Here is a 27633-nt window from a genome sequence, read left to right on the forward strand (position 1 = left end):
CATCCCCAGGCCTCCTCCATCCCCAGACCTCCATCATCCCCAGACCTCCTCCATCCCCAGACCTCCATCATCCCCAGACCTCCTCCATCCCAGGCCACCTCCATCATCCCCAGACCTCCTCCATCCCCAGACCTCCTCCATCCCCAGACCTCCATCACACCCATACCTCCTCCATCCCCAGACCTCCATCACACCCAGACCTCCTCCATCCCCAGACCTCCATCACACCCCAGACCTCCTCCATCCCCAGACCTCCTCCATCCCCAGACCTCCATCATCCCCAGACCTCCATCACCCCCGACCTCCTCCATCCCCAGACCTCCATCATCCCCTGACCTCAATCATCCCCAGACCTTCTCCATCATCCCCAGACCTCCATCATTCCCGGACCTCCATCATCCCCAGACCTCCATCATCCCCGGACCTCCTCCATCCCCAGGCCTCCTCCATCCCCAGACCTCCTCCATCCCCAGGCCTCCATCATCCCCAGACCTCCTCCATCCCCAGACCTCCTCCATCCCCAGGCCTCCATCATCCCCACACCTCCTCCATCCCCAGACCTTCTCCATCATCCCCAGACCTCCATCATCCCCAGACCTCCATCATCCCCAGACCTCCTCCATCTCCACACCTCCATCACACCCAGACCTCCATCATCCCCACACCTCCATCACACCCAGACCTCCTCCATCCCCAGACCTCAATCATCCCCAGACCTTCTCCATCATCCCCAGACCTCCTCCATCCCCAGACCTTCTCCATCATCCCCAGACCTCCATCATCCCCGGACCTCCATCATCCCCAGACCTCCTCCATCCCCAGACCTTCTCCATCATCCCCAGACCTCCATCATCCCCGACCTCCATCATCCCCAGACCTCCATCACACCCCGACCTCCTCCATCCCCAGACCTCCATCATCCCCTGACCTCCTCCATCCCCAGGCCTCCATCATCCCCAGTCCTCCATCATCCCAGACCTCCATCACACCCAGACCTCCATCATCCCCAGACCTCCATCACACCCGACCTCCTCCATCCCCAGACCTCCTCCACCCCCAGGCCTCCATCATCCCCAGCCTCCATTACACCCAGACTCCTCCATCCCCAGACCTCCTCCATCCCAGACCTCCATCACAACCAGACCTCCTCCATCCCCAGACCTCCTCCATCCCCAGACCTCCTCCATCCCCTGACCTCCTCATCCCCAGACCTCCATAATCCCAGACCTCCTCCATCCCCTGACCTCCTCCTCCCCAGACCTCCATCATCCCCGACCTCCCTCCATCCCCTGACCTCCATCTCCCCGGACCTCCATCATCCCCTGACCTCCATCCCACACCCGACTCCTCCATCTCCCGACCTCCTCCATCCCCAGACCTCCATCATCCCCAGACCTCCTCCATCCCCAGGCCTCCTCCATCCCCAGACCTCCATCATCCCCAGACCTCCTCCATCCCCAGACCTCCATCATCCCCAGACCTCCTCCATCCCCAGACCTCCTCCATCCCCAGACCTCCATCATCCCAGACCTCCTCACACCACCATACCTCCTCCATCCCCAGACCTCCATCACACCCATACCTCCCTCCATCCCCCAGACCTCCATCACACCCAGACCTCCTCCATCCCCAGACCCTCCTCCATCCCCAGACCTCCATCATCCCCAGACCTCCATCACACCCAGACCTCCTCCATCCCCAGACCTCCATCATCCCCTGACCTCAATCATCCCCAGACCCTTCTCCATCATCCCCCAGGACCCTCCATCATCCCCGGACCTCACATCCCCAGACCTCCATCATCCCCGGACCTCCTCCATCCCCAGGCCTCCTCCATCCCCAGACCTCCTCCATCCCAGGCCTCCATCATCCCCAGACCTCCCCTCCCCCCCGACCTCCTCCATCCCCAGGCCTCCATCATCCCCACACCTCCTCCATCCCCAGACCTTCTCCATCATCCCCAGACCTCCATCATCCCCAGACCTCCATCATCCCCAGACCTCCTCCATCTCCACACCTCCATCACACCCAGACCTCCATCATCCCCACACCCTCCATCACACCCAGACCTCCTCCATCCCCAGACCTCAATCATCCCCAGACCTTCTCCATCATCCCCAGACCTCCTCCATCCCCAGACCTTCTCCATCATCCCCAGACCTCCATCATCCCCGGACCTCCATCATCCCCAGACCTCCTCCATCCCCAGACCTTCTCCATCATCCCCAGACCTCCATCATCCCAGACCTCCATCATCCCCAGACCTCCATCACACCCCGACCTCCTCCATCCCCAGACCTCCATCATCCCCTGACCTCCTCCATCCCCAGGCCTCCATCATCCCCAGTCCTCCATCATCCCCAGACCTCCATCACACCCAGACCTCCATCATCCCCAGTCCTCCTCCATCCTCAGACCTCCATCATCCCCAGACCTCCTCCATCCCATGACCTCCATCATCCCCACACCTCCTCCATCATCCCCAGTCCTCCTCCATCATCCCCAGACCTCCTCCATCCCCAGACCTCCATCATCCCCAGACCTCCGCCATCATCCCCAGTCCTCCTCCATCATCCCCAGTCCTCCTCCATCATCCCCAGACCTCCATCATCCCCAGTCCTCCTCCATCATCCCCAGTCCTCCTCCATCATCCCCAGACCTCCATCATCCCCAGTCCTCCTCCATCATCCCCAGTCCTCCTCCATCATCCCCAGACCTCCATCATCCCCAGTCCTCCTCCATCATCCCCAGTCCTCTGCCATCATCCCCAGTCCTCCTCCATCATCCCCAGTCCTCCTCCATCATCCCCAGACCTCCTCCATCCCCAGACCTCCATCATCCCCAGTCCTCCTCCATCATCCCCAGTCCTCCTCCATCATCCCCGGACCTCCATCATCCCCAGACCTCCTCCATCATCCCCAGTCCTCCTCCATCATCCCCAGTCCTCCTCCATCATCCCCAGACCTCCATCATCCCCAGTCCTCCTCCATCATCCCCAGACCTCCATCATCCCCAGTCCTCCTCCATCATCCCCAGTCCTCTGCCATCATCCCCAGTCCTCCTCCATCATCCCCAGTCCTCCTCCATCATCCCCAGACCTCCTCCATCCCCAGACCTCCATCATCCCCAGTCCTCCTCCATCATCCCCAGTCCTCCTCCATCATCCCCGGACCTCCATCATCCCCAGACCTCCATCATCCCCAGACCTCCATCATCCCCAGTCCTCCTCCATCATCCCCAGTCCTCTGCCATCATCCCCAGTCCTCCTCCATCATCCCCAGTCCTCCTCCATCATCCCCAGACCTCCTCCATCCCCAGACCTCCATCATCCCCAGTCCTCCTCCATCATCCCCAGTCCTCCTCCATCATCCCCGGACCTCCATCATCCCCAGACCTCCTCCATCCCCAGACCTCCATCATCCCCAGTCCTCTGCCATCATCCCCAGACCTCCATCATCCCCAGACCTCCATCATCCCCAGACCTCCACCCTACTGACAATCTGTGGAGCGTCTGTAAAACAATCTCTATGAGGGCGGGCGAGAGTTTACCTCTGAGCAGCACTTCTGGCATTGTCGAAGGAAATACAGGCAGAAACTTTACATGGACGTATAGAAATAAACTCATAAACATTGTATGTACATAATGTTTTAGGGTGATATGAAAGAAGGGCTCCTCTGTTGATGCACGTGATGTTTCTGATTGATAACAAACTTTGATTTTTTAGAAAAATGACCTCCTGATGTCAAAAAATATGACTGACTCCTGTTTTCAATCCTTTTCTTCCGTTTTACAAAATCATTTGGAACTAATTTGAGGAATTAAAATCTGTTTGACTGCTAATTATATGTGCTATTTAGGAAAAGAAAGAACAAAAACAGTAAAAGCATAATTATTTAGAACACAATGTTATTCAATAGATCTGCTTTTATCATGATATGTACTAAAGATTAAAACTTATAACAAAAACCCTAAATTTGACATTAAAAAGGAGAAAAGGAAACAATTTAAAACATGCGAAAAGATTAAAAGAAGCCAAAACCTACATGAAAGAGGTTTTGTTGGTGTAGGATATCAACATGACAGCTGTGTGGTTTCATTCAATCATTCAACCTTTATTTGAATCAATGATGTCGACAGCACGAATAAAAAGAAATAAAACAGAATTGGTGCCAAAATGTGAAAACAAAGAAACAGAATACAAATGAAAAGAAACTGCAGCAAACGACCACGAAGAAACACAAATCAAACAGACGACAACCAGACAGACAGGAAGAAGTTAGAAATGTTAGAAAAGAAAGAGTCTTTTTTCCTTGACTGATGTTCAGAGTTTTAATAAGTTAATAATAAGAGTCTTTAGTTTCATGGAAGTTGTTGAACCAGCTGGACGAAGTGTTTAATGAAGTCTGTTCTGTGCGCAGCTGCAGTACTCAGACGGAAGATGGCGCTGTTGGGCTGTTTTTAGAGCGCGCGGGAGCTGATGCGGGAGACGACCCGCAGCTGGAGGCGCGCGCGCGCGCACACACACACACACACACACACACACACACACACACACACACACACACACTGTGCACATTGAGTTTATACACGGTGTTCATCTTTAATCTTTCGGGCTCCTACAGATTTATTATTATATTTTTTATTATATATTTTTTCTGTTATGATTTAATCTCGCGTTTGAAATCTTTACATTGTGATTTTTAATGCAGATTAAATATCAGCTGATCTTCACAGTGAGCTGTGGACACTGCTGGTATTTGTTCATTTGTCTCATGTTTAAAAATCTTTCAGCATCTTCAGAATAAATTAAATAATATTTCAGGGTTTATTCATCGATAATGTAATTTCCTAACAATTTAACAGGAAACATCTGATTTATTATAAATTATATTTTATAATTATTTATTTTTGTTGCAAGAGAATAAATTGTATTTTTATGTCTAACACCTGAAGCTTTACATTAATAGTTTAATTTGTCATATTTCCTCGCACGAGCCCGCAGAGACAAACCTCCTGTTGGTTTCTATATTTTAATTGTTTAAATTGAACACGTGCTCGGATCGATTCGCACACACACCTCTCTCTCTCTCTCTCTCTCTCTCTCTCTCTCTCTCTCTCTCTCTCTCTCTCTTCTATATGCAGGAAACTGGAGCAGAAAAGACTTTTATTCTCCATAATCAAGGTCAGGAGCGTTTTTCAATAACCTTTGGGAATTAAACCCTGGAGCGGCGCCAGATCGTCCTGCCAATCATCCCCACAGCCGGCTGAATAATACACAAGTTGTTGACCTTTTGCACCTCTGCGGATCGATACTCTGCAGCTTTATGTTATTAAAAATAATTTAGATTAAATAAAGAGTTGACGTGATTATCTATTAATACGTGTGTTTGGGTTTGGATTCCCTCTCGGCGGCGTGATAAATAGTTTGGAATAACAGATGGTGCTGCAGGAGACAAAGCGGGGATCTGGTAGCAATTATCCTCAATTATGTTCATTGTTATTTTGAGCTAATTATTGTTATTGTCGCTTTTGTTTGTGCGTCTTGCGGCGCGAGGCTGCAATAAGGAGGCCCGCGGAGGACAATGAGGAGCAGAGAGATGTTGTGGCTTTTCTATCCGAGCCGGACCGGTTCGTCTAAATTAAACCTCCGTGGAGATGTTCCGGCTTCAGATCAGAACCACAGAGTGTCTGCAGAACATCAGCTGAGCTTCAGCTGTGGGATCAGATCGGCCTGATCGATCTCTTCTTCGTTTCATGGTTGAGAATGAGAAATAATATTGTGTTAAAGTTCCGATCAGATGCTCCAAAAGTAATTCAGTAGTGTGTGTTTAAAATATATATATATATTTTCATAATAAAAGCATGTTTGAGATAATTAATGTGGTTGTGTTTGTGCGTCCTGATGAAGAGCAGCTGAGCAGCTTCCACAAACTTTCGCGGGCGATTTTTAAAGAATAAATCTAATAAATCTAAACATTTGCAGAGAAGAGACGTTTCTGCAAAGTCTTAGTCAAACAAGGAGAGAGGACAGAGGACAGAGGAGAGGAGAGAGGACGGAGGACAGAGGAGAGGAGAGAGGACGGAGGACAGAGGAGAGGACAGAGGACGCAGGACGGAGGAGAGGAGCTCCGTGCCGCTCCACGGCGCGCACCGGACCTCACTCTTTGTTTGGGGGCGTCTCCTCTCCTCTCCTCTCCTCCGGTCCCCTCCCCTCCCTCTCTTCCCATCCCACCTCCCTCCCTCTCTCTCTCCCCCCGGGGCGGGAGAAGCTCGCGTTTGGTTCTCAGAGAGAGAGAGAGAGAGAGAGAGAAGGGAGAGAGAGTCCTTTGGGAAGAGTCACAAAGCGTTTTCCTCAGAGAGGGAGCGGAGAGGCGAGAGCTCGGGAGTCATCCGAAGGAAAGCAGCGCTGCTCCGGACACCACAGAGCGCCCGACGCGTCCCGGACCGCTGGACTGAGGGAGAGGAGGAGAGAAAGCGAGAGAAAGAGGAAGAAAGAGGCGTCAGATGATGATGACATCTGATCTGGGTGATAGCTGATCTCTCTGTTCTGCCTGACAGCTTTAACTGTGGATCTCAAAGCGCTCCAGGAGAGACTTTTCTAACACCTCCTCACTCCTCACAACTCTCCACTGGCGATTTTAAACCCGCGTTTTAAGTGTTCGGACAGTTTTGGACCCGCTACGATGTCCCGTCAGTTTTAACACGCGCTCCTTCAGGACAAGAATTACGAGCCGCTTTGGTTTTTCCCTGCAGCACATTGAGCCCGCGTCGCTTCAGGATCTACAGGAGGACAAGTGCACAGCAGCGAGCCACGGAGGTCTGTTCATGTTTGGGATCCAAGAGAGCATCCAGAGAAGCGGCAGCAGCCTGAAGGAGGAGCCGCTGGGAGGCATGAACGTCCGGAGCTGGATGCAGGGGGGCGGCGTGCTGGACGCCAACACGGCCGCCCAAAGGTGAGCTCTGCCCGGGTGGAGACGGAGACGAGGTGGGGTCTTCTGTCAGGATCCTGTGACCTGATGGGAACAACTCTGGATTTTAACTGCTGCTAATTAAATTTTTTTTCAGCTGTATAATTTAGAGACAACGTGCTGAACAGTTAACAGCAACATGTGCCGGTGCCACTGATTTTTACGCACAGCTGTCTGAGGTTTAATGAAGCCAAAAGGAGGCAAATACATAAATCAGGCCTGTGCTCTGGGTTTACAACGAGGAGATGAATCTTTGTAAAACAGATTCATGGCCACAAAATTCTGATTTCTGATCCAGAAAGCCAGAGATGTGACGAGACCAGCAGACAGACACGTGTGGTTTAATTCTATAAATCAAATAAAACAAATCCTGGTCAAATCAAGAAAATAATAATAATGATAGTAATAATAATAATAATAATAATAATAACAGATTTGCTGCTTATATTTCTTTGCTCTTGTAAACTTGTATCGCCTCCCACGACATTCCCCTCTAACACCGACTGATCCTCCGCCCGTGTGTCCGCAGCGGAGTGGGTCTGGCCCGGGCGCACTTCGAGAAGCAGCCGCCCTCCAACCTGCGCAAGTCCAACTTCTTCCACTTCGTCCTGGCGCTGTACGACCGGCAGGGTCAGCCGGTGGAGATCGAGAGGACCAACTTCGTGGACTTCATCGAGAAGGAGAAGGTGGGGACAAAAAAAAAAACATTTTATCTTTTTTGTAGATTTAACATTTTAATTTTTAAAGGCCTCGTTATTCAGATTATTTACAGAAACACGTGAATAAAACAAATAAATTGCTGTGTTTAACATGTATTATTACTGTTATTATAATCATTATTATTAATATGTTTTAAATCAGATTTGAAGCACACACTCTCTCTCATGAAATCCTTCGATCCAGTTCTTCTTCTGATAAATAATAAAACCTGTTTAAATAGTTTTAATTCGCAGCTGATTGAACATGAACCACTTGTTCCCGAGCGCACTGCGGCGGGCAGCGCGCGCCCCTCATCAATTATCACACCGGTTTAAATTAGACATAATTCACTGTGTGGATTTTTATTCGCCCTCCAAACATAAACCAGTAATTACAGAAGAATTACAGAGAAGAAGCCACAATAACAGCGTGATTACACGCCGAGGAATTACAGAGCTGCTCCGCGTAATGTGACCACCGCGCGTAAATCACGCGTTTGTTTAACGCATGAAGAATTCAATAAGTGAGACGTGTCTTTATTTGTTTATTTATTTATTTTAATCTGTCCTGAAAGCACGTGAATAAACAGCTTTGTGTTTGGTGTGTGTGTGTGTGTGTGTGTGTGTGTGTGTGTGTGTGTGTGTGTGCGCGCGTGTGTGTGTGTGTGTGAAGGAGACAAGTGGAGAGAAGACCAATAACGGGATTCATTACCGGCTGCAGCTTCTTTACAGTAATGGTGAGAGGACACACACACACACACACACACACACACAGCCGATATTCAGATTTGATGTGGGCACACGTGAGGCAGAGGAGGCCAACAGGCTGCCATCCTCGAAACACACAATCTGCATGTGTTGAGTTTCACATGTGTGTAATTTGAACGATTTCTGGCTAAATGTCACTATTTCGCAGCAGCTGCTGAGGCCGCTCCACGGCTTCAGCAGCGCCGCTGGTCCTGGATCAGTTTGTCCGGAGCTGCTGTGATCTGAGTGACAGACTGAGCTGATCTGTGGCGTTCAGGCCCGTCACAAGAAACACTGACAGGATACATCACAGAGCTGATATTATTGATCTTAATGTCACATTTGAAAAAAAAAATATATATATATGAAAACAGACTCGCCAAACCATTTATCAGTGATATCGACTGTAAAGTGTTGACATTTAAATAACTATTAAAGGGTCTAATGAGGTCTGGGTGTTTTATAAAATGTGTGAATCTGCATGAATAAATATTTTATTGGTTCAGAAAAGAAACAAAAAACTCACAGATGGTGAGAAACACTCTTTTTAATTTTATTGACTTCTGACCCTTTAATTCAACCGAGGAATTATGTTATTCTTGACTAATTTTTTGAGCCATAAAAAGATTTTAAAAAAATAAAAAAAAATAAACAAAATTTCACATTAAAAAGTCTGAAAAAAATTAATGTAATTGTGTGTTTCGGAAATATTTTAAAAGCCCATAAAATTCCCAGTTGTTGAAGGCAGGATTAATTAATTACCATCTTTTTTTTTCCATATTTGCTTAATTTGACTCTTTTTCAAATGGAGTTCTGAATGTGGCTCTGCACATCAAATATATGCAAAGTATATAATTCTTCTCTTTTCTTCTGCGTCCCAACAGGCATCAGAACAGAGCAGGACTTTTATGTTCGACTCATAGACTCCATGACTAAACAGGTAAACACACACACACACACACACACACACCTACACACACAAACACACACACACACACACACACACAGAGGTCTGTCACCTCTCCTGTTACCTCTCTGACAATGAGCTGCTCCACTGATCCGCCGCCCTCCTCTGCATGTACTTGCACACACTAATACAAGCGTTTGTGTGTGTGCGTGTGTGTGTTCTGTGGGTGGGTGTTTCCACTGCATGTACCACACACACACACACACACACACACACACACACACACCACATGTCTCCAGGCGTTTCTGCCTGTACTTCTCGCTGTGATTAGAGCGAGGAGGCAGCGAGCGGGTGTGAAGGAACAGCGGTGTGATTCTGCCGCTCACTGTAGGAAGTGGAAAGATGTAACAGCACCTCGGGGATCGGTTGTGCTGAGGAGCAAGGAGGTTCTGATCAGATCCAATTTTGCTGCTAATGTTTGTGTTGTTGTTTATGTGCACCTTCATGAGAGAGAGAGAGAGAGAGAGAAGACAGACAGACGGGTTCAGTGCTCAGTGTTGATCAGGTAAACAGTTAGAGAAGAAGACGGAGCTTTAGGATTTCTGTACGAGAAACAGTGGGATTTCTATCTGGCGTGTGTGTGTGTGTGTGTGTGTGTGTGTGTGCGTGAGTGTGTGAGTGTGTGTGTGTGAGTGTGTGTGCGTGTCTGGCATGGTCCGAGGAGCCAAGAAGCCCCGCTATGCACTGAATATACTCGCTAATGTGACTCCAGTCTCACATTGCTGCTGCCACACTGTATCATATACTGTGTGTGTGTGTGTGTGTGTGTGTGTGTGTGTGTGTGTGTGTGTGTGTGTGTGTGCATGTGCGTGTATGTGTAGTGCGTGTGTGTGTGCCTGGCAGGCCGAAGGGACCACACTGTTCCCTAATAACACTGTTTAGCTTCAGCTTGGTGGGGTGACAGCCAGCCTAACACACACACACACACACACACACACACACACACACACACACACACACACACACTCGGCCCGTGTAGTGGAAGTCCGGAGGTTTAACCTCCTGAACACACACACTCACACTAATGCACACAAATACATGTTCACTCTCGCTGTTGTCTGGAAAATGAACGATTTTTTCTTTTTTTTTGCCGACATGAAAAGGAAAAGTGATTTTTCCTCGAGATGCTGATGCAGGCAGGTGTGTGCTGCACCTGTAGGCATCTTCTTGTGTGTGTGTGTGTGTGTGTGTGTGTGTGGTAGTGAAGGGTTTATATGTGAACGAGAGGAAGAGAAGAACAAATGGGAAACAGCACAGTTATTAAGTGTTGTATATCTGTGTAGACACATGAGCAAAACTGCACATGGAGCAATAAAGCATGCTCAACTCTCTGTGTGTGTGTGTGTGTGAGTGTGTGTGTGTGTGTGTGTGTGTGTGTGTGTGTGTGTGTGTGTGTGTGTGTGTGTGATTCCCAGCGTTAGAGGAATGGAACACTAACAGGTGGTCAAACTAAAACAGTGGTGTGGTTGGCTTAAACGGTCAATGATGTCATGGCCACTGTCTCTCTAACCACACACACACACACACACACACACACACACACACACCATATGAACACACACACACACTGACACTGCTGCTTGTTCTTAGTCACTGTTGCTCCTGAGCAGCACACAGTTTTCACTGGTGTCTAATGTTACTACACTTGACGTTGCTCCCAAAACATTTAAATCAGAACACGGAAGTCTTCCATCATTATTAGATTAATTGACAGAGGCTGTTAAAAATGTATCTTGGACTAAAGCGGAACATCATCCTCTGATCCATGAGTAAGAGAACCTAATTCAAGACTTGACATTTGTTATAATGCTAGTCTAAAAATAAACCCTTACAACATAACTTAAAGTATGTCGTGCTCTTCAGTTAATTAGTCCGAACAGACGTGGCGACAGGCAGATTTCTCTCCACGCGTGTGTCGACGTGCTTCCATCGTTGGAAACTCTGTCGCAAACACATTGTTTCGGTTTTCTACAGAGTCGCGGCTACCAGCAACACCGAACACAACACGAGTTATTTAATTAATTTAGTCTCTAATGGAGACGTGGAAGCAGATAGAAATGCTGCCAGCCTGTTGGGAACAGAACTATTACTTTCGCCTTCGTGCTCGTCCAAACATCTTCACAATCGACACTGATGCTCAGAGAAACACCTGCCAAACGTGAAGCCAGACGGTTGAATGGTTGTCGGGAAAATCGAAGAACAGACAGACAGACAGACAGACAGACAGACAGACAGACAGACAGACAGACAGACAGCGCTTCCTTCCATTTCAGTTAGACGTTTTGGTGTTAACAACCTCCAATAAACACAATTTCCCATCATCCCAAGCGGTCAAGTGTTCGAGGTTAGGATGTGGACGTCCAACACGCTCGCCGCTTCACTTGGACAGCCTTCGTGATTAAGATGGATTTAAATACTAACAGCAGGTGCCGAACATACTCATTTCTCTCAGATTACGGATAATGAACCTCAGGAACACGTTTCACATTTTCATAAAGACTAATCAATGAGAGACGCCCTCATTAACGAGAGATTACACTGAGTCACAGAGCGGCTGCAGCAGCTGCTGCTGTTGGAGTGACGGCTGGACTTTGACTCCACATCCTGATTATGTTTAATTCAATAGCAGACTGAATTCTTGTTCTTATGAGTTTATACATCTCAGTGACTGTGTACATGTGGATGCTTTTTTTTTATTGTGCAGAACCTGCAGATGGGCCCTTTAAAGTCCAGACTGCGGTTGTTCTGTTCTGACTGGCTGCTGCTCTGTCAGGCTCATATCTCCGAGTCTGTTTCCTTCACAGTTCTGACTGTGATTCTTCTGCCAGAAAAGCATCGTCTGGCACCTTGAGCTGGCACTTTATTCCCGTCATTCTGCTATTTCTGTGCGTCTACCTGTTTTGTGTGAGAGGGCCAGCAGTGATTGTGTTAACTGGAGGAGGAGGAGGAGGAGGAGGAGGAGGAGGAGGAGGAGGAGGAGGAGGAGGAGGAGGAGGAGGAGAGTGCCTCCTCTTAGTCTTCAGAAGCAGAGCGTTGGCGCCAGTTTATCACGACTCTGTCCCGGAGAATAAAGCATCTGTCACCGCGGCCCTGTCGGATCACTAGCTCGCTAGTCGACCTGACACTAACGCAGGAGGAAGTGTGTTCCCCTGCTTAACGGCTCCTTGTTTACACGCCGCGCATGTCACGCCACTTCAAAGGCGGAGGAGAGCGCGGCAGAAGATGCTGCATGAAAGGCCCGGTGAGGAGGAGCAGAGGGAGGAGACGGAGGAAGATGAAAGACGGGAGAGGAGCAGGCGAGGTGACAGCGCGATGAAGACGCAGAGACAAACGTGGGCCGGGCGCTAGAAGAAGTTAGACGCTCACACAAGAGGAAATATTATCTGCACATTTATTCTCTGCGCTCCTGATTGGAGCACCAGATGTCTCAGATTACCGAGCGGGGCAGACCGAGTGATATTAGAAACTTTAGACCTCAGTTTAATGCAGTTTCTGAGCGACTGTCAGCTTTTTGTAATCCAGTATTTGATGCAGTGTAAGACACCCCTTCAGGTCCGAGCAGGGTCAGAACAAGGCGAGGATGTGATGCAGGTCTGGTGCAGAGGGAGATGAGTCGCAGTGGATGTTATATAAATATACCATCCATCTACCAGAGGTGGCAGAAGCACACACACACTCTGTCCTCGAGCAGAAGTACAGATACCTGTGTAAAAAATGACTCTGGTTGAAAAATAGAAGTATTGATTCAACTTCTTCACACAAGTAAAAGTCAGAAAGTTCAGAAGCTCTGAAATGTCCTCAAAGCATAAAAGTAAAAAGTGTTATTCGTCGGAGCAAACAGCTTCAGACAGCTCACGTAAATCCGGCCGCGGGTCGGGAACGTCTCGCTCCTCAGAATCTGTTCTGGTGTCGTCGGACCTCGACGCCATCAGGAGTCTGTTTCCATCTTTCTGTCTTGTTTCGTCAGCAAGTCAAAATAATCGAATATTAAACGCGTTAAAACTAAAGTAACAAGTCTGTTTTGCAATTGTAAAGAATAGAAAGTACAGATATTTGTGCTAAATGTAAAGAAGTGACCTGCTGACTGATTTTATCACTTATCTGTAGAAAGCTGCGTGTCATGTCAGTCAATTTAATTTAGTTCCTTTGCTGGTTTTGTTGACATGATGAGTCTTAAATTCTGCCAACATGTGGACGTTCTGCTTTACTTTGTTGATTTTAGCCGACATATTTAACTTTTTGCTCTCCTGGTTGATCCGCTCCTGCTGCACACGTACATCCGTCCTCCGTCCCGCTAAAGTTACGGTCAACTGGGACAAAAGCAGACGCGGGTAATGATGATTATTATTGAGCGTCACGGTACGGATAGACGCGTGGTATATAAAGATGTTCTGACCTCTTCTGCTCAGGTGCATCAGACCTGATTCTGTTCATAAAGATGAATGTATTCACCTGGCCCGAGGTGTGAACGTTTCCTCTGTGTGTGTGTGTGTGTGTGTGAGAGAGAGAGGGAGAGAACAAAAGAGCAAAAGTGCAAAAAAAACGAGGGAAGAAGCGAGAGGGTGAGATGACACTGATGCATGTTTGTCCAGAAAGAAGTTCAGGGGAGTCGTCCCGGCCCACTCCGTTCTCAGGCGGCTCTAATCATAGACCCAACTTATAAAAGTGCGTTTCCTCGTCGGTCCGTTCTATCTTTTCGTTCTGTTCCCACACTCTGATTTGCTTTTATTAAGACGGGATCGAAGGAAAATCTCCCAGTGAAACAGTCTCGGGTGTCGGCGTGCTAACAGCAGCGTCTTTGCTTTGGCTGCAGCCCGCTGAAAAGATTTCAATATGGACGCCTGAAGTTGCACAACAGCCTCTTCTCTGCCATCATGTTCAGCTTTTCTTTGACACGCTGGCTCACTTCCTGCTTTGTGATTAGATTATTTTTGTTTCATATTACACAACTCATGCGTGCGCTGACTGGCCGTGCACAGCGCTGCAGTCCTGGACCACCAGGAGCTCTTCTCCAGACCCAAGTGTGGGTGAATTCCCTGCAGAAGGTTTTTTTCAACTGGAATATATGCACATGCATGTGAAATCGTGACTGACAGGGGCCCCGGGCCCTGAAACAAATGTGGGCTCCAATTCCAGAAAACACAGAGGGTCCTGGAGACAACTGGTTATTAGTATGAACCGCTTTAGGCTACAACAATATTGTAATGGGGCCCTCAGACTGAACAGCTCTCTATTAATGCTGCAGCTCCGAGCCGTTTCCTGAGGTCCATGTAGGACTGTGGTTTCTACAAATGAGGGGCTCAGTCTGCGGCGTCGGCTCCTGCTGGGCCCCATATGGAGCATGATCACCCTGGGGCCCGTGATGGGTCACAGGATTTTTACAATATCAGTCTGTCAAAGGTCATTCCTTAGTATTTGTATCTACTGTCCCCACAAGCTTTTACTTATTTGAGTCCAATCTTTTGAACCACTGAAGAGGTTGTTTGTCAGGACGTACCGGACCCTCGCAGCACGGCTGGAGTTTCGGTCTGAACACACTGGACCTTAAACTCAGAAATAACCAGCTTAGTGTCCATCACTAGCCGTTTTTAGACAGAGCACCAAGCCGCCAATTTGCCCGTCCTTTTGGCGGCTCGGTCCGCGGTTTTAGACAGAGGGCGGCAAATTGGGGGTCTGTTTTGGTCGGCCGATTTTCCTCCTCGGAGGGTACACTTATTTCCGCCTCGCCTGCTATCTAAAAACGAGGCGGCAATGTGCCGACCTCTGCGTGAGGTGGGCGGAGGTGTTGATGACCTGCACTGTTGTGCGACCCACAGCCGGGGAGTTTTAAAACCAGGAAACAGCTGATCACAGCAGTCAGTCCATCACTTCATCCGCGGACATTAAGATGAACAACTGGACAGCTGCTGAGATCCAGGAGATGCTAGCTCTCCTCGCTCTCTGTAGCTGTTTGGTTGTGTTAGCTTGTTGTTGTGTCAGCAAGCTACTAACGGTCGCTACTTTCAAATTAAAAGCCCCCCGCTAAGAACCCAGTTCTAAACTCCAATGGGGTGCAATGTAAAGCTCTTATTTTGAAGACAGATTTGTTGTCACCGTTCACAGCCCAACTTCGAGCTTCACGTCACGTCACATGTTTACGCCTACCTCAGAGGCGGAAAAGGAGGAATATTACGCCTCCGTTTTAGAAAGACAGGCCGGCACATTGCCGTCCTTACCTTTGAGCAAATGTGCCGCCATTTCTATCTTAAAAGGGCTACTGAGTCAAAGAGTTTCTTCTGTTGGAGATATCACCCGTGAGTACGTTCTGTTTTCAGTCACTGCATATTGTTCAGTGCTCTCAATCTTTCACTCGGCTAAATCAGCCTCATTAATAAACTCACTCTGCTGCTGGCTGGATGGCAGCAGGTAGTCTGAACCTCGACTGAAGACTATTAAAGAGGACAGTGAAACTTCTTCACCGTTCCCGCAGAAAAGTGAGCTTGTCACTCGGAGAGACTTGCTGGAGTTTGGAGCGACAGATCAAACAGACTGGAATAGACCAAAGACAGACGGGCCGTGCGTATTGATTGATAGATAGCTTAGCGGTGTGTGACGTTTTGCTTTTGCTTTATTCTGAGCTTCCACACCAGAACCAGGAGTTTTTCAGGTAAAGCTCGGAGCTGGGGAGCAGAAACTACGGCCGGCCACGGCTCCCTGAACATACAACAATGTTCTTTTTAACTTCTCGCTCAGCTGATCTGATCAGCATGTCGGCAGACGAGAGGTGCTTGTTATTTCTTTAGTCTATCTTTTTATAACAAGGTGAACAAAGTGTTTGTGTGCGAGGGGCGACAGACACAGTGCAGAGAGTAGGTGTGAGTGTGTGTATGTGAAGTGGAGGTGTTGGCGCTGAAGTGTTCTCAGAGGTGAAGTGGGATCGAACCTGTTTCCTCAACAACACTCAGCGTCACCGCAGTAATCAAAGGAAAGTCAGTGTGCAGCTCGGCTTCAGCTTCTCTCCCGGTTTGACATCATCACTGTGTTTTCTCCGTCGTCTCCTCACCAGCGCTGAAACATGTCGAGTGCAGCGGCCTGAAAACATGCAAATAAGTCTGTTATGCCTCCTCGCTCTGATGCAGACTGACGGATATCAGAGACCACCTGCTTGTATTCGGTCTGAAATTAGAACATGATGATATAAGGAATAATATGAGCTCATTTACTGACTTTTAAGTGACTAAAAGCAACCCAGCAATTGTTGAAATTGCACGTTTCAACCTAACATTTCAGATGTATGGCAGCAGAATGACCTGATGGCTGCAAAAATGGTTGGTTATAACGGGAAACATTTGGTCGACGATGTGATAGATATGCATCATGTTATGATACAGCATTAAAACCACTGACAGGTGATGTGTGTAACGGTGACTGAGCATCTGTGGCTGGAACAAGTCCAACACACTGAGGCCTGCAGACGTCCTGGTGCCGGACACCAGACGACACCCGGAGAGTTCTGTTGACTTTGTGTTGTCGGGTCAGAACTGTTCAGGCTGCACAGGAATGAACTGCACATATCAGGCAGGTGGTTTTAATGTCGTGGCTGATCAGCTTCAGTGTATCTGTAGTTTGGAGAGAATGTAAACCTTCACTTTATTCTGCTGGATCCTCTGTGAGATGCATTTCTGGCTATTTAAGGAAATACAAACTCATATACTTGCAACCAATATTCAAAACTGGACATCTTCTCAGGGGTGTGCTGGAATGAAAGGCTGCTGTTCTTATCCTTTAATTATCTTGTGAGTAGACGAACAGGACGACAACAACACAGCGCTCTTTTATTCTCCCCTGTTCTTAACATTTGCTGTTAACATTTGCCTTTAATTAACCACCGTCTTCCTTCTCTCTGCGTCTCTCTTCGCAGGCGATTATTTATGAAGGCCAAGACAAAAACCCCGAGATGTGCAGAGTGCTGCTGACACACGAGATCATGTGCAGGTGAGAACACATCTTCATCCTCTCCTCTCCGTCGTCTTCGGCTCTCTCTCCTCTCCTGCAGCACACTCTTGTTAGTCTGAAGAAAGTTCCCACCAGTCACCTCTCTGTCCTCGATACATTTCTTATTTTGTCACCCTTATTAACCCCCCCACACAGACGCGTACGTACACAGACGCACGGAGCCGAGTCTGTTGAGGAAGATGAGTTTTAGCTCTCAGAGTCGTCGCTTTAATTATAATCTAAAGATGAATTTCTTCGGAAGTAGGTTGGGAGCAAAGAGTTCTATTTATAGAGGCATTTTACCAACCTATGCTATACAATAGGAAACGTGTGAGTGGATGCATGCGCGTGTGTGTGTGTGCGTGTGTGCGTGTGTGTGTGTGTGTGAGACGCCTGGTTAATTAGGACACAGAGAAACTCATTAGTCAGTCTGAACCCTCCTGTTGTTTCATGGCTAACAAATGGGCCTTCCTCCACAATCTGACTATAAAATATAGGCAGGGTCTCACACACACACACACACACACACACACACACACACACACAGAAACACACACACACACACACACAAGGAAGTATGCATATGCACGCTCCCTCTCGCGCACACACAGTTGTAAAAATTCAAATTTAGCACATGAATTAAGTTGTTCTTATTCCCCCGACCTTGTCACTGAACAACTTTAACCGTAACAATATAAATCGGGGTTCATCTTTATGCACGAGCAGGATTTTAGCCGTGAAATCAGGCGCACTAATATTTTATTCTATAGCTCTCTGAATGACCCTCAGGCCGTTCAGCTGCGGAGCTTCACGGTAAAACCCATTGAAATTCTGATGTGGCTCACGAGGAATTTATACATAAACTGTATTTGGCAGCAGATTTTATCGCACATTATTGTTGTTATGGACGTGAATACGCTCCTTTGCATATGTATGTCTGCGTGAACTCGTACAGTAGAAAAGGCCTCGGAAGTCTAATGTAAACACTCGCTTGTCTGCAGCGGCGGCGGCGGCGGCGGCGTGGGTCAAAGTTACGGCTGTTGCCTCGTGTTCCCACATGCTGATTCTGCAGCGGGGGCCTCACACACAACACACAACACAACGCACACATACGCACAAAGAGCTCAGGGCGTCCATTAATCAGTGTGGCTCATTGTCACGGCGGTGCTATTAGCCATATGCTCCCAGCCAATCTGCCACCGTGCAGACCGCCGTCGCAAAAACCTGGCTGGAGCGCCGGCACGAACACATGGATGGTTTCACTCCAGAGAGACAAAAGAGGCGACTCGGTGTTCAGATCCTGTTCAGCACAGACGCTGGTTTAAATTAGTCTCAGTTTTTAACAAACTCTTGTCTTCTTCTGCCTGGAGATATTCTGCGCATCATTTTACAGACATTCAGCGTATTTGGTTTCTTTGGAGACTGAATTTTAAATAAAGTTCTGCGAGTGAAGACATGATCTGGCTCCACATCTGTAGCGACTGACCAGCTGTGGTTTTAAGGCGGTTAAAGAAACAGACGAGGAGTGTTGGGAAATGTCAGTTGCTTGTGAAAAAGAGGCAGCGGTCCTCGAGGACCGACTTTATACCACCAGACTCGAGCAGAACGCAGGTGCTGTTGAAGAAAAAGCACACGACAGGAATAAACAGACTTCAGGCGCTCGAGCGTGAAGCAGGAACAAAAACATTCGAACGGGTTAAAAGTGTTTTATTGCTCACAGAACAACGAAACACCGGCCAGTTGAGACCTCGAGGGTCTTCATCAGGGTACAAAATGCACTAATTACTTCTTGAAAACGAGAATTACTTTTATATTGAAATGCTGCACGGTGCTCAAAAGATCATCAAACTCATTCACTGTCCTATTTTTAAAGAAATTATGAACACAAGAATTTTATTGTTTTCTTAAAAAAAAAGAAGTTCTTAGTTATTAAAAAGAGACTCAAACACAAGAGACTGAAGCAGGCGGGTCAGAACAAAGTCCAGAAATACAGATACGAGCAACAAAAGTGGGGAAAAAAGGCAAGAAGGTGATCAGAGAGCAGAGCGGTCAGACTGGGGAGGAGACAGGAAACAGGTGAGCAGGAAGTGGGGGAAAAAACAAATGGAGGAAGAGCGACAGAGGAACAGACGAACACAATCAGTAATCAATACAGCATATCTGATACAAATATATCTGAAGAGTATTGATCCAGAAGAACGACTATGATCGACAAAATTAATTGTAAATTATTTTTTACCAGCTAACAGTCCAAACATTTAAATTACACTGATACAAAATAGAGCAAAGCAGCAAATCCTCATATTTCAGCAGCTGGAAGTTGATTATTGACACATGACTAATTGATTATCAGCGGGGTTTTCCTCGTTGGAGTGTTTGTGGATCAGTGCCGGCTCAGAGTGTTCACTGAGAGTTCACTGAGACTTTATTGCAAAATAAATGTATATTAATGTATAGACGAGCACCGTCACCACCTCTGGAGGCTGCAACATGTTTGTACAAACAACATAAAACAACTATTTAAAAAAAAATGGCTTCTGTAAACATTTACTGCTTTAATTTTCACACGAGGAACAGGTGAAAATGGCCTCTATCTCCAGTTGATGCTCTATTGTTTAAAAAATCTGTGTGTGTGTGTGTGTGTGCGTGTGTGTGTGTGTGTGTGTGTGTGTGTGTGTGTGTGTGGGTGGGAGGAGGGGAGATGATTAGATCACCAGGATCCAGAGCAATAAGTGCTACATTACCCCGTCCCGCCTCCCCTCCATTTATAACATCTTCCACTCCGCTCCCGTCTCCTCTTCCTCTGCTGCCCTCCCTTAATCTCCCCTCCTCATCTTCAGCCTCCTCCCCCCCTCTCTCTCCCCGTTTCCCCCCCCCCTTTATCGCCTGGTTCTCCTCGCCCCGGTGCTGCTCCGTTCTGTTCTGGAGTGACCCAGTTCACTGAGCGGCAGAAAGGAAGTGACAGTGGGATGGGAGCGCGAGGCCGAGCAGCAGATAGTGGAGACAATGTGGAAGGTGTAACGTGTCAGCCTCTTTCTTTCCACCCCTGCCATCTGTGACGGAGGGAAACCTGAGCTCGTCGCCCCTTCCTCCTCTTCTTCTTCTTCTTCTTCCCAGCCTCTTGTTTTTAAGCTTTCCCTCCCACGCTCACCCTTTCACTCTTCCCCCCCTGGCCTCACCCTTCACCCTCCTGCTTACATCTTTATCCATAATTGATGCACGCAAGAAAGCTTTGACACACTCGTCGTACATATGTGTGAGTTTTGGAGCACATGCCAGTTTGTGTGTGTGTGTGTGTGTGTGTGTGTGTGTTTTGAGCCTCAGGCCTCCTCAATCCTTCTCCACCCTCCGTCACCTGTTCATAATTAGGATGGAGTGGAAGTTTTACAGCTTTTCTCAGAGACACGCACGTCAGAAATTCCCCCAAGATTAAATTCAGTGTCGATTTTGAAGAAGCACGCAGGAGACGACGGTAACAGGGCGCGAGATTGAGTGTTTGCTCTCACGTAGAGCCAGAACGCTGAGATATTAGATATAATTAATTAAAGGTCAGTCACAATTGTAGTGTTTCAGGTTCAAGGGGCTCTGTGGAGCTCCTGAGTTGTGTTGGAAGCCGGTTGTTGGTACAATCCGCTCACGTACGGCCGATAAAAAAGTGATAATCACCTTTAAATTAGCTACAAATAGATCCACTTTAAGATCAACAAACACGTCCCATAATGCAACTTTCATTAGATGCCGTGTCTAGTTTGCAACACGTGCACAACACTTTCTGTTGAAATTAGCTGATGACATCACTATGACATCATCAGGGGATATTTTCTCTCTCTCAGATTATGATGACGCCGCTCCAGAGCCACCGCAGACGTTAGGAAACAGTCCTCGCCTCTTTCCACGAAGAGTTCACTGACATTCACTTTAAAAAGTCAAACACATCTTAATCAGAGCCATCGTTTCTTTGTTCTGTGCTGTTTAGCTAAATGACTGAATGTATATTCTACTAAAAGATTCGTCAGGGTTGCTGGATACATCACCGACTTATCTGGATATCAGAAACCGGTGCTCGATCGGGGATGTTTTAACGGTCGCGAAAGAAGAAAGAAAAGTGTTGAAAACCGTCACAGAGATCGGCTGAACGAGACGTTTGTTTAACAATGTGACAAAGCTGCGGTTTGGTTCAGATTCTAGGTGGTTTGAGTTGAAAGAGTCAACGTTAAACAAAAAGAGGACCCGAACGTAGACACAAAAGCAAAGAACTAACCAGAAATACCGCGAGGAATCAGGAAGCAAAGAGCAGAAACACGGGACGGAGGGACACGGGAACGAAAGGGCAAAACAGAACAGATGAGGTGAGAAAGAGAGAGAGGAAGACGAGGGTCGATCACCTGACGGGACACAGGTGAGGGGTGAAGAGGGCGGGAAAACAGACTGAGCACGGCAGAACTTCAAAATAAAACAGGAAATAGCAAAACCAAAAACTCAAACTATGACAGAAATGACTGGTGTGTTTAGACGAAGGTGACCTCATCGTAGTTATAAACACGCACTTAATCAGGGCTGACGGCAGGAAACAGGAAACGGACATTTTGATGACCATTTCATCCACCGTGACCTCCGACCTCTGTGACTCTGTGGCTCTATAACAGTAGTTGAGTTGCTCCTCAGCTCCCGACAGACGAGAGTCACAGTTTAACGAATGCAGGGCTTCAAGTATGTCGAGAGAAAACGCTTCACTTCTCGACTGATGATCGGTCAGGAGCATTTTGGCAAAAGCAAACTGTTATTGTAAATCAGCATGAACTGTTCATTGAAACGTGAATAGATCCGCTGTAACAGATCACCTGGCGATGGATCTGTTTCTAACCTCACCAGCCGACTAGTCCCCTAAAAACTTGGCTCGTTTCTTTCACATCCTGCCTCACGCTCACTTTTCATGTCACATTAGCCTATTTTTACACCCGTGCTGTCAGCGTGGACCCGCTCGGCGCCGCAGCCTCTTCCCGTTGGCCTGTTTCAGACTGATCTGATCAATTTGTGTGAAACGGGCGTTGAGTCGTCAGCACAGACGAAGCACAGACTGGATTATTCTGTAAATCTGCACTCACGCCGTCTGTTCTCTGACTCTTCTGCTACTGTCTTCGTCTCGTAGTCGGTGCTGCGACAAGAAGAGCTGCGGGAACCGTAACGAGACACCTTCGGACCCCGTCATCATCGACAGGTACTGTCTCACACACACACACACACACACACACACACACACACACACGCACACACACACGCACACACACACACACACACACACACTGGATGAGGGGCTGTGTTGACCTGTTTGAATGGCGGGACGTCTGTGTGTTGAGATGATCCGCTGTCACTCCTGAAACTGACGCTGCTCAGATAGAACTGATGGCGTCTGGTGGAAGACGGATGGAGACATTTGAGACTCGTTTGGTGGCGAATGGATGAAAGTTGCAGGAATTAAAGATACACACACACACACACACACACACACACACACACACGCACACACACACACACACACACACAGACGTCTCATTTACATCTGCATGTGCACTTCAGTGATGTACTCGCTGACCTGTGCAGACGGAGCCATAAAAGCCCATCAGCTGCTCCGTTACCACCTCATGTTGTCTGGCAGATTCGGGCACGTGCACACACACACATGCACACTCATGCGTGTCTTCAGACTCGAGTGAACACGCGGCGCCCAGACGAGCGTGTGCGTTTCCTCTACGTAATGCAAAACACAGAGCTGTTTACTAGCGGAGGCAGTCATTTTTACTGCCACTTCTTCCTTTACCTGTCTGTCTGCGTCTTTCTTCCTTCCTGTCTATCTGTCGCGGTGGAGGACTGAAGTTATCCCTCCCTTCCTCCTCCCTCCTCCACCTCCCTCCTCCACCTCCCTCCCCGTCTCTCCTGCAGCAGCAGCAGCTCAGAAAAATGGGTCATGTGCAAAGAAAAAAGTGACAGAGAAAAACTGAAACGAGATCCAACCTCATTTTAATCTGATTTCTTCTTGGCAGTTGTTTTAACCCTCTGTGAGCAGGTGTGTGTGTGTGTGTGTGTGTGTGTGTGTGTGTGTGTGTGTGTGTGTGTGTGTGTGTGTGTGTGTCAGACGGAGGGCTGATTCTCGTCATCTTTTTGTCTTGTTGTTGTTGTAACCAGATAAGAAAACGACCACCGGTACAGAAAGTAGAATCTACTCACAGTCTGATAGAAGCACAAGTTGTCTAGAATGAGATTGTAGTAAAATATAATTCAGTATGTTCAGATTTAGAGTGAAAATTTAGAACATATTTTATTACTTTTAGCCTGAAATATTAAAGAATTGGCTTCATTTTATCTGTGTACAAGTCTGGTATTTGTTTGTTGTGAATATCACTGTTAGCTTTAGCATTTGTAGCTTTACACATGCTTTTCACGCCACTTTAATGATAACAGGGTTGTGGCAGATGTTTTCCGGACTCCTTACAAACCCTTTTAAACAAAACAGATTAAAGTCTTTCATCAGTGCTGCCGTTTCGTCTTCCAGGAAACAGATGTTGGGTGTGACGTAACATCCTTTATAGCAACAAGAAATAATATATGGTAAATTTAAAGTGGATTAAATTGTAGTTTACAGCTGTTTGACTGTTAACAAACAATAAGATGCTTTAAAAAACCGGTATTAAAGGAGATATATGTCAGAGATGTTTGTTATAGTTTGAAACATTAAGAAATTAATCTAAATTATAAACGAAATGTGAAGATTTAACAGCTTCGACGTCACGTAGAAGTCGTCTGTGTACTCTGCTGCAGAGACATCTTGTGAAGTCAAACATCCTAATTCACACTTTTAGCTTTAAGGACTCAGCTCCGCTCGTCCTCGCTCTCCTGCACCTCCCCCACTTGTTTTTGTGTTTTGGAGAAATCTTATGAAGTGGATAAACACTTGTGTCTCAAAGTGAGCTTTGATGGAGCGATTTCAAAGTGCGAAGAATCTCAGTTTGTGCTCGGCTGTGTGTTTCCAATCGCAGACCCGAAGTGCAAAAAGCTTCATGATCGACAGCTACACACAACTGTGTCATTTCTGTGTGTGTGTGTGTGTGTGTGTGTGTGTGTGTGTGTGTGTGTGGGTGTGTGTGTGTGTGTGTGTGTGTGTGTGTGTGTGTGTGTGTGTGTGTGTGTGTGTGTGTGTGTGTGTGTGTGTGTGCGTGTGTGTGTGTGTGTGCAGGACGTTAAAGTATCTTTACAGCACAGTCTTCTTTTTTGTTTTGTCGGCTATCTCAGACATCTCAGCTTACACCCCATTATATATTCGCCTGGAAGGTGTGTGTGTGTGTGTGTGTGGTTGTGTATATGTGTGTGTGTGTGTGTGTGTGTGTGTGTGTGTGTGGTTGTGACGTGGGTTGGGCCACTGAGAGAACAGATGATATATTAGACACAAAGTGACAAAATAATAGATATATAATCATAATGTGTGTGTGACTGGACTGATGTTTGGTTACTATTAGTGTGTAGCATGTGTGTGTGTGTGTGTGTGTGTGTTTTATGGCTGGAGGAGAGGAGCAGAGTGAATTGTGGGAGATGTCAGGGAACTCGGTCAGGAAGGAATGTCAAGGTTACCGTGGATACCGTGGGATACTTCCTGTATCCCCCTCCTCCTCCTCCTCCGCTCCACTTCACAGCGGTTCACAGCCTCTCAGTTTAACATCTGGAACTCTGCTGTCCGACCCAAACATGTGGAGAGAGAGCGAGAGTCAAAACACGAGCTATAAGTGTCACCGCTCGTAAACAGGCTAATATTTTTAAAGTCCGACAGAATCACATGCAGCCACAGCTTTAAGATAACAGCAACACTGGACAGAACCAGGGTTTGGATCAGAAACAGAGGTGAAACACAAGTTCTGATGTACTTTACTTGAGTATTTCAATTCTGTGCCACTGTTATTATTTATCCCCACTCCATTAAATATCAGAGGGAATTACTTTTCACTGTGAAGTTTGACAAAGTGACTTCCAAATTAATAAAGTAAAGCAGACGAGTCATTTTAAGTCGTTAAAGCTTAAAGCTGCAGTATGCAGAACTGACCGCCTGGTGAATTCCTACAAATGGAAGGCAGCATGTCACCAGGGTAACCGCTAACTGCTGCTAACTGCTGCTAACTGCTGCTAACTGTCGCTAACTGTTACTGCCTTTTGTTAGTTAGCCGAGCAGAGGTGTGGTATTATGACAAAGGGCAGCACTGGATGAGTTGGTTAGCATGCTAACCAGCCAGAACATTTAAAAATTTGACCTTAAAGTCAGAAATCCAATTAACTCAGAATTACAAAGTAAAGTCGGCTGTTGAATTCAAGCTGTAGGAGCTAAAAAGACTTAACTACAGTGTGTGAGAGGAGACATTCTGCATGATTAGTACTTTGACTTTTGATACTTTAATAGACAAGTTCTTTGCTTTAGTGCATCGTTATTAAGTAACTGCTGATTGCACTTTGTGATGGCGGTAGAGTAACGACACCATCTGATTGGTTCTCTGTACACAGGAACATGGAGGCCGGCTGTGGATGCAGTCAGACTGGCAGCCCGGCACCATTTCTATCTGCTATCACGTCTCCATCAGAGCCCGAACTAACGATCACGTCTCCATTATACAATAAATGAATGAATGAGCTCGTGTTGTTGGTCGTTGATACTCAGAGGAAACTGGAAAGCGATCAGTTTGTCTTCGTGCCAACAATAACACGACTCAACATTCAGGATTCGGGACGTTTACTTGTTAAGGAGTATTTATAGTATTTCCACTTTCACTCTCATAAAGGATCTGAGCTCTTCCAGAACTGATCCAGTGGTCGTTACCGTTCAGCACCGGGGCTGAAAGCGTTGAGTCATTCATCAGACACAGTCTCTCTGCATCTCGCTGCCCTCTCATTACATCACTCTCTCTGTTTCCGTTAGAGTTTGAAGTTACATCATTTTTTAGACAAGACTGGGTTTGTAAAGTTAACATCGTGCTGCGCTGTTTTCCCACATGACTCAGTTCACAATGATGCTGTTAAAGAGATCAAGTGAGAGAATGTGAGTCGACTCTGCAGCTTCTTCTTCTTCTTCTTCTTAATAACCAGCTGGACTGTTTTTATCTCAGACACGTTGTTGGAGCTCTTTTACATTTGTTCCATTTATATGTGGAACTGAGCTCCAGGAAGCTAAATGTGATTATTAAAGGTGCACTATGTAGATTTGGGGAAGAAATTAAAATAATTGAATCCTTTTTGGTTGATTTTCACGACTTAATAAACCGATAAAACAAACTTAATTTGTACATTTTTACTTCACCGTTCTAAGTAACCTTCCCGCTTCAAACGGTGTTCTGGGACCCGTTTTCTCTGAGGACAGCTTGTTTATTTAGTTATGAAAAGATATTCATCAAATAAATATTCCTTAGTATGTATTATCACCTTATGAATATTGTAAATGTTTGTTCAAATCAGAACATTCCAGTGGGAAGCCAGTGAGGGATCGTGTTCTCGTGGCTGCTGATGAGGTGGAACACCGGGTCAGTTATCCGGGCCCGGGTCAAGAAATCACACAAAAGGTCCAATCTAACCCTCGGGGGGGCCTTTGGAGATAATCTCCTCCTGGGCACGAGCTATCAGCGACATGACTCCTATTGGCTGTTTGCACTGGCTGAGATTGACAGAGTTCATACATGTTAAACCAGCTCGTTAAAGGAGCAGTCTGTAGTTTTGGTGAAGACTTTTTAATCAGAAGTGACGATTTCATGTCACTATAAACAAACTGAACAAACAAAATGTCTTTTTATGACTGAATAAACAAACTGACCTTAAAGGACGACACGATTTCATATTCTCAGTGTGAATTTCTTCTTTAAAAGTACGTACTGCCCCTTTAAACGTCCTTGGAGGCGGATGGAGGAAACACAGTAAATACTCTCCACACTGTGAACCGAACTAATAAAACCATTTTCCTTTCCAATCAGCACGTCCTCTCAGACATCCTGTTTCAACAGGAAATACATAAAATTAAGAACGTGAGATGACGTCGTGTCACCGCTGACGTCGCGTTTGTCGCTAACGAACCCGAACAGCGGCGCCGATCCGACGGCACAAACAGGTGAAAGAGACGGAGAGAAAAGAGTGTGTGCGTGTGATTGACAGCTCATTGCATGGCGACAGTGAGGATATCAGTGCTTGTGTGCAGTTGTGTGTGACTGACAGCTAGCTCATGGTAACAGTGTGTGTGTGTGTGTGTGTGTGTGTGTG

General features: G+C 47.0%; 1 protein-coding gene across 2 annotated transcripts in view; it reads left to right on the top strand.

The window, feature by feature from the left end:
* Nucleotides 1–6252: 6252 nt before the first annotated feature.
* LOC115594826 (transcription factor COE1-A-like) overlaps nucleotides 6253–27633 on the top strand; it is an 85462-nt gene continuing 64081 nt past the window's right edge. The window contains exons 1-6 of one of the 2 annotated variants that reach the window (XM_030439079.1): nucleotides 6253–6954; nucleotides 7499–7655; nucleotides 8341–8404; nucleotides 9299–9354; nucleotides 17282–17355; nucleotides 22505–22573. In XM_030439079.1, the coding sequence (XP_030294939.1) occupies nucleotides 6827–6954; nucleotides 7499–7655; nucleotides 8341–8404; nucleotides 9299–9354; nucleotides 17282–17355; nucleotides 22505–22573 (548 nt within the window). In that variant the 5' untranslated portion in view covers nucleotides 6253–6826. The remainder of the gene's footprint in view (nucleotides 6955–7498; nucleotides 7656–8340; nucleotides 8405–9298; nucleotides 9355–17281; nucleotides 17356–22504; nucleotides 22574–27633) is intronic. The other variant, XM_030439080.1, reaches the window with a different exon arrangement.

This window comes from Sparus aurata, chromosome 13 (genome assembly GCF_900880675.1).
Source record: "Sparus aurata chromosome 13, fSpaAur1.1, whole genome shotgun sequence".
Lineage (NCBI taxonomy): Eukaryota > Metazoa > Chordata > Actinopteri > Spariformes > Sparidae > Sparus > Sparus aurata.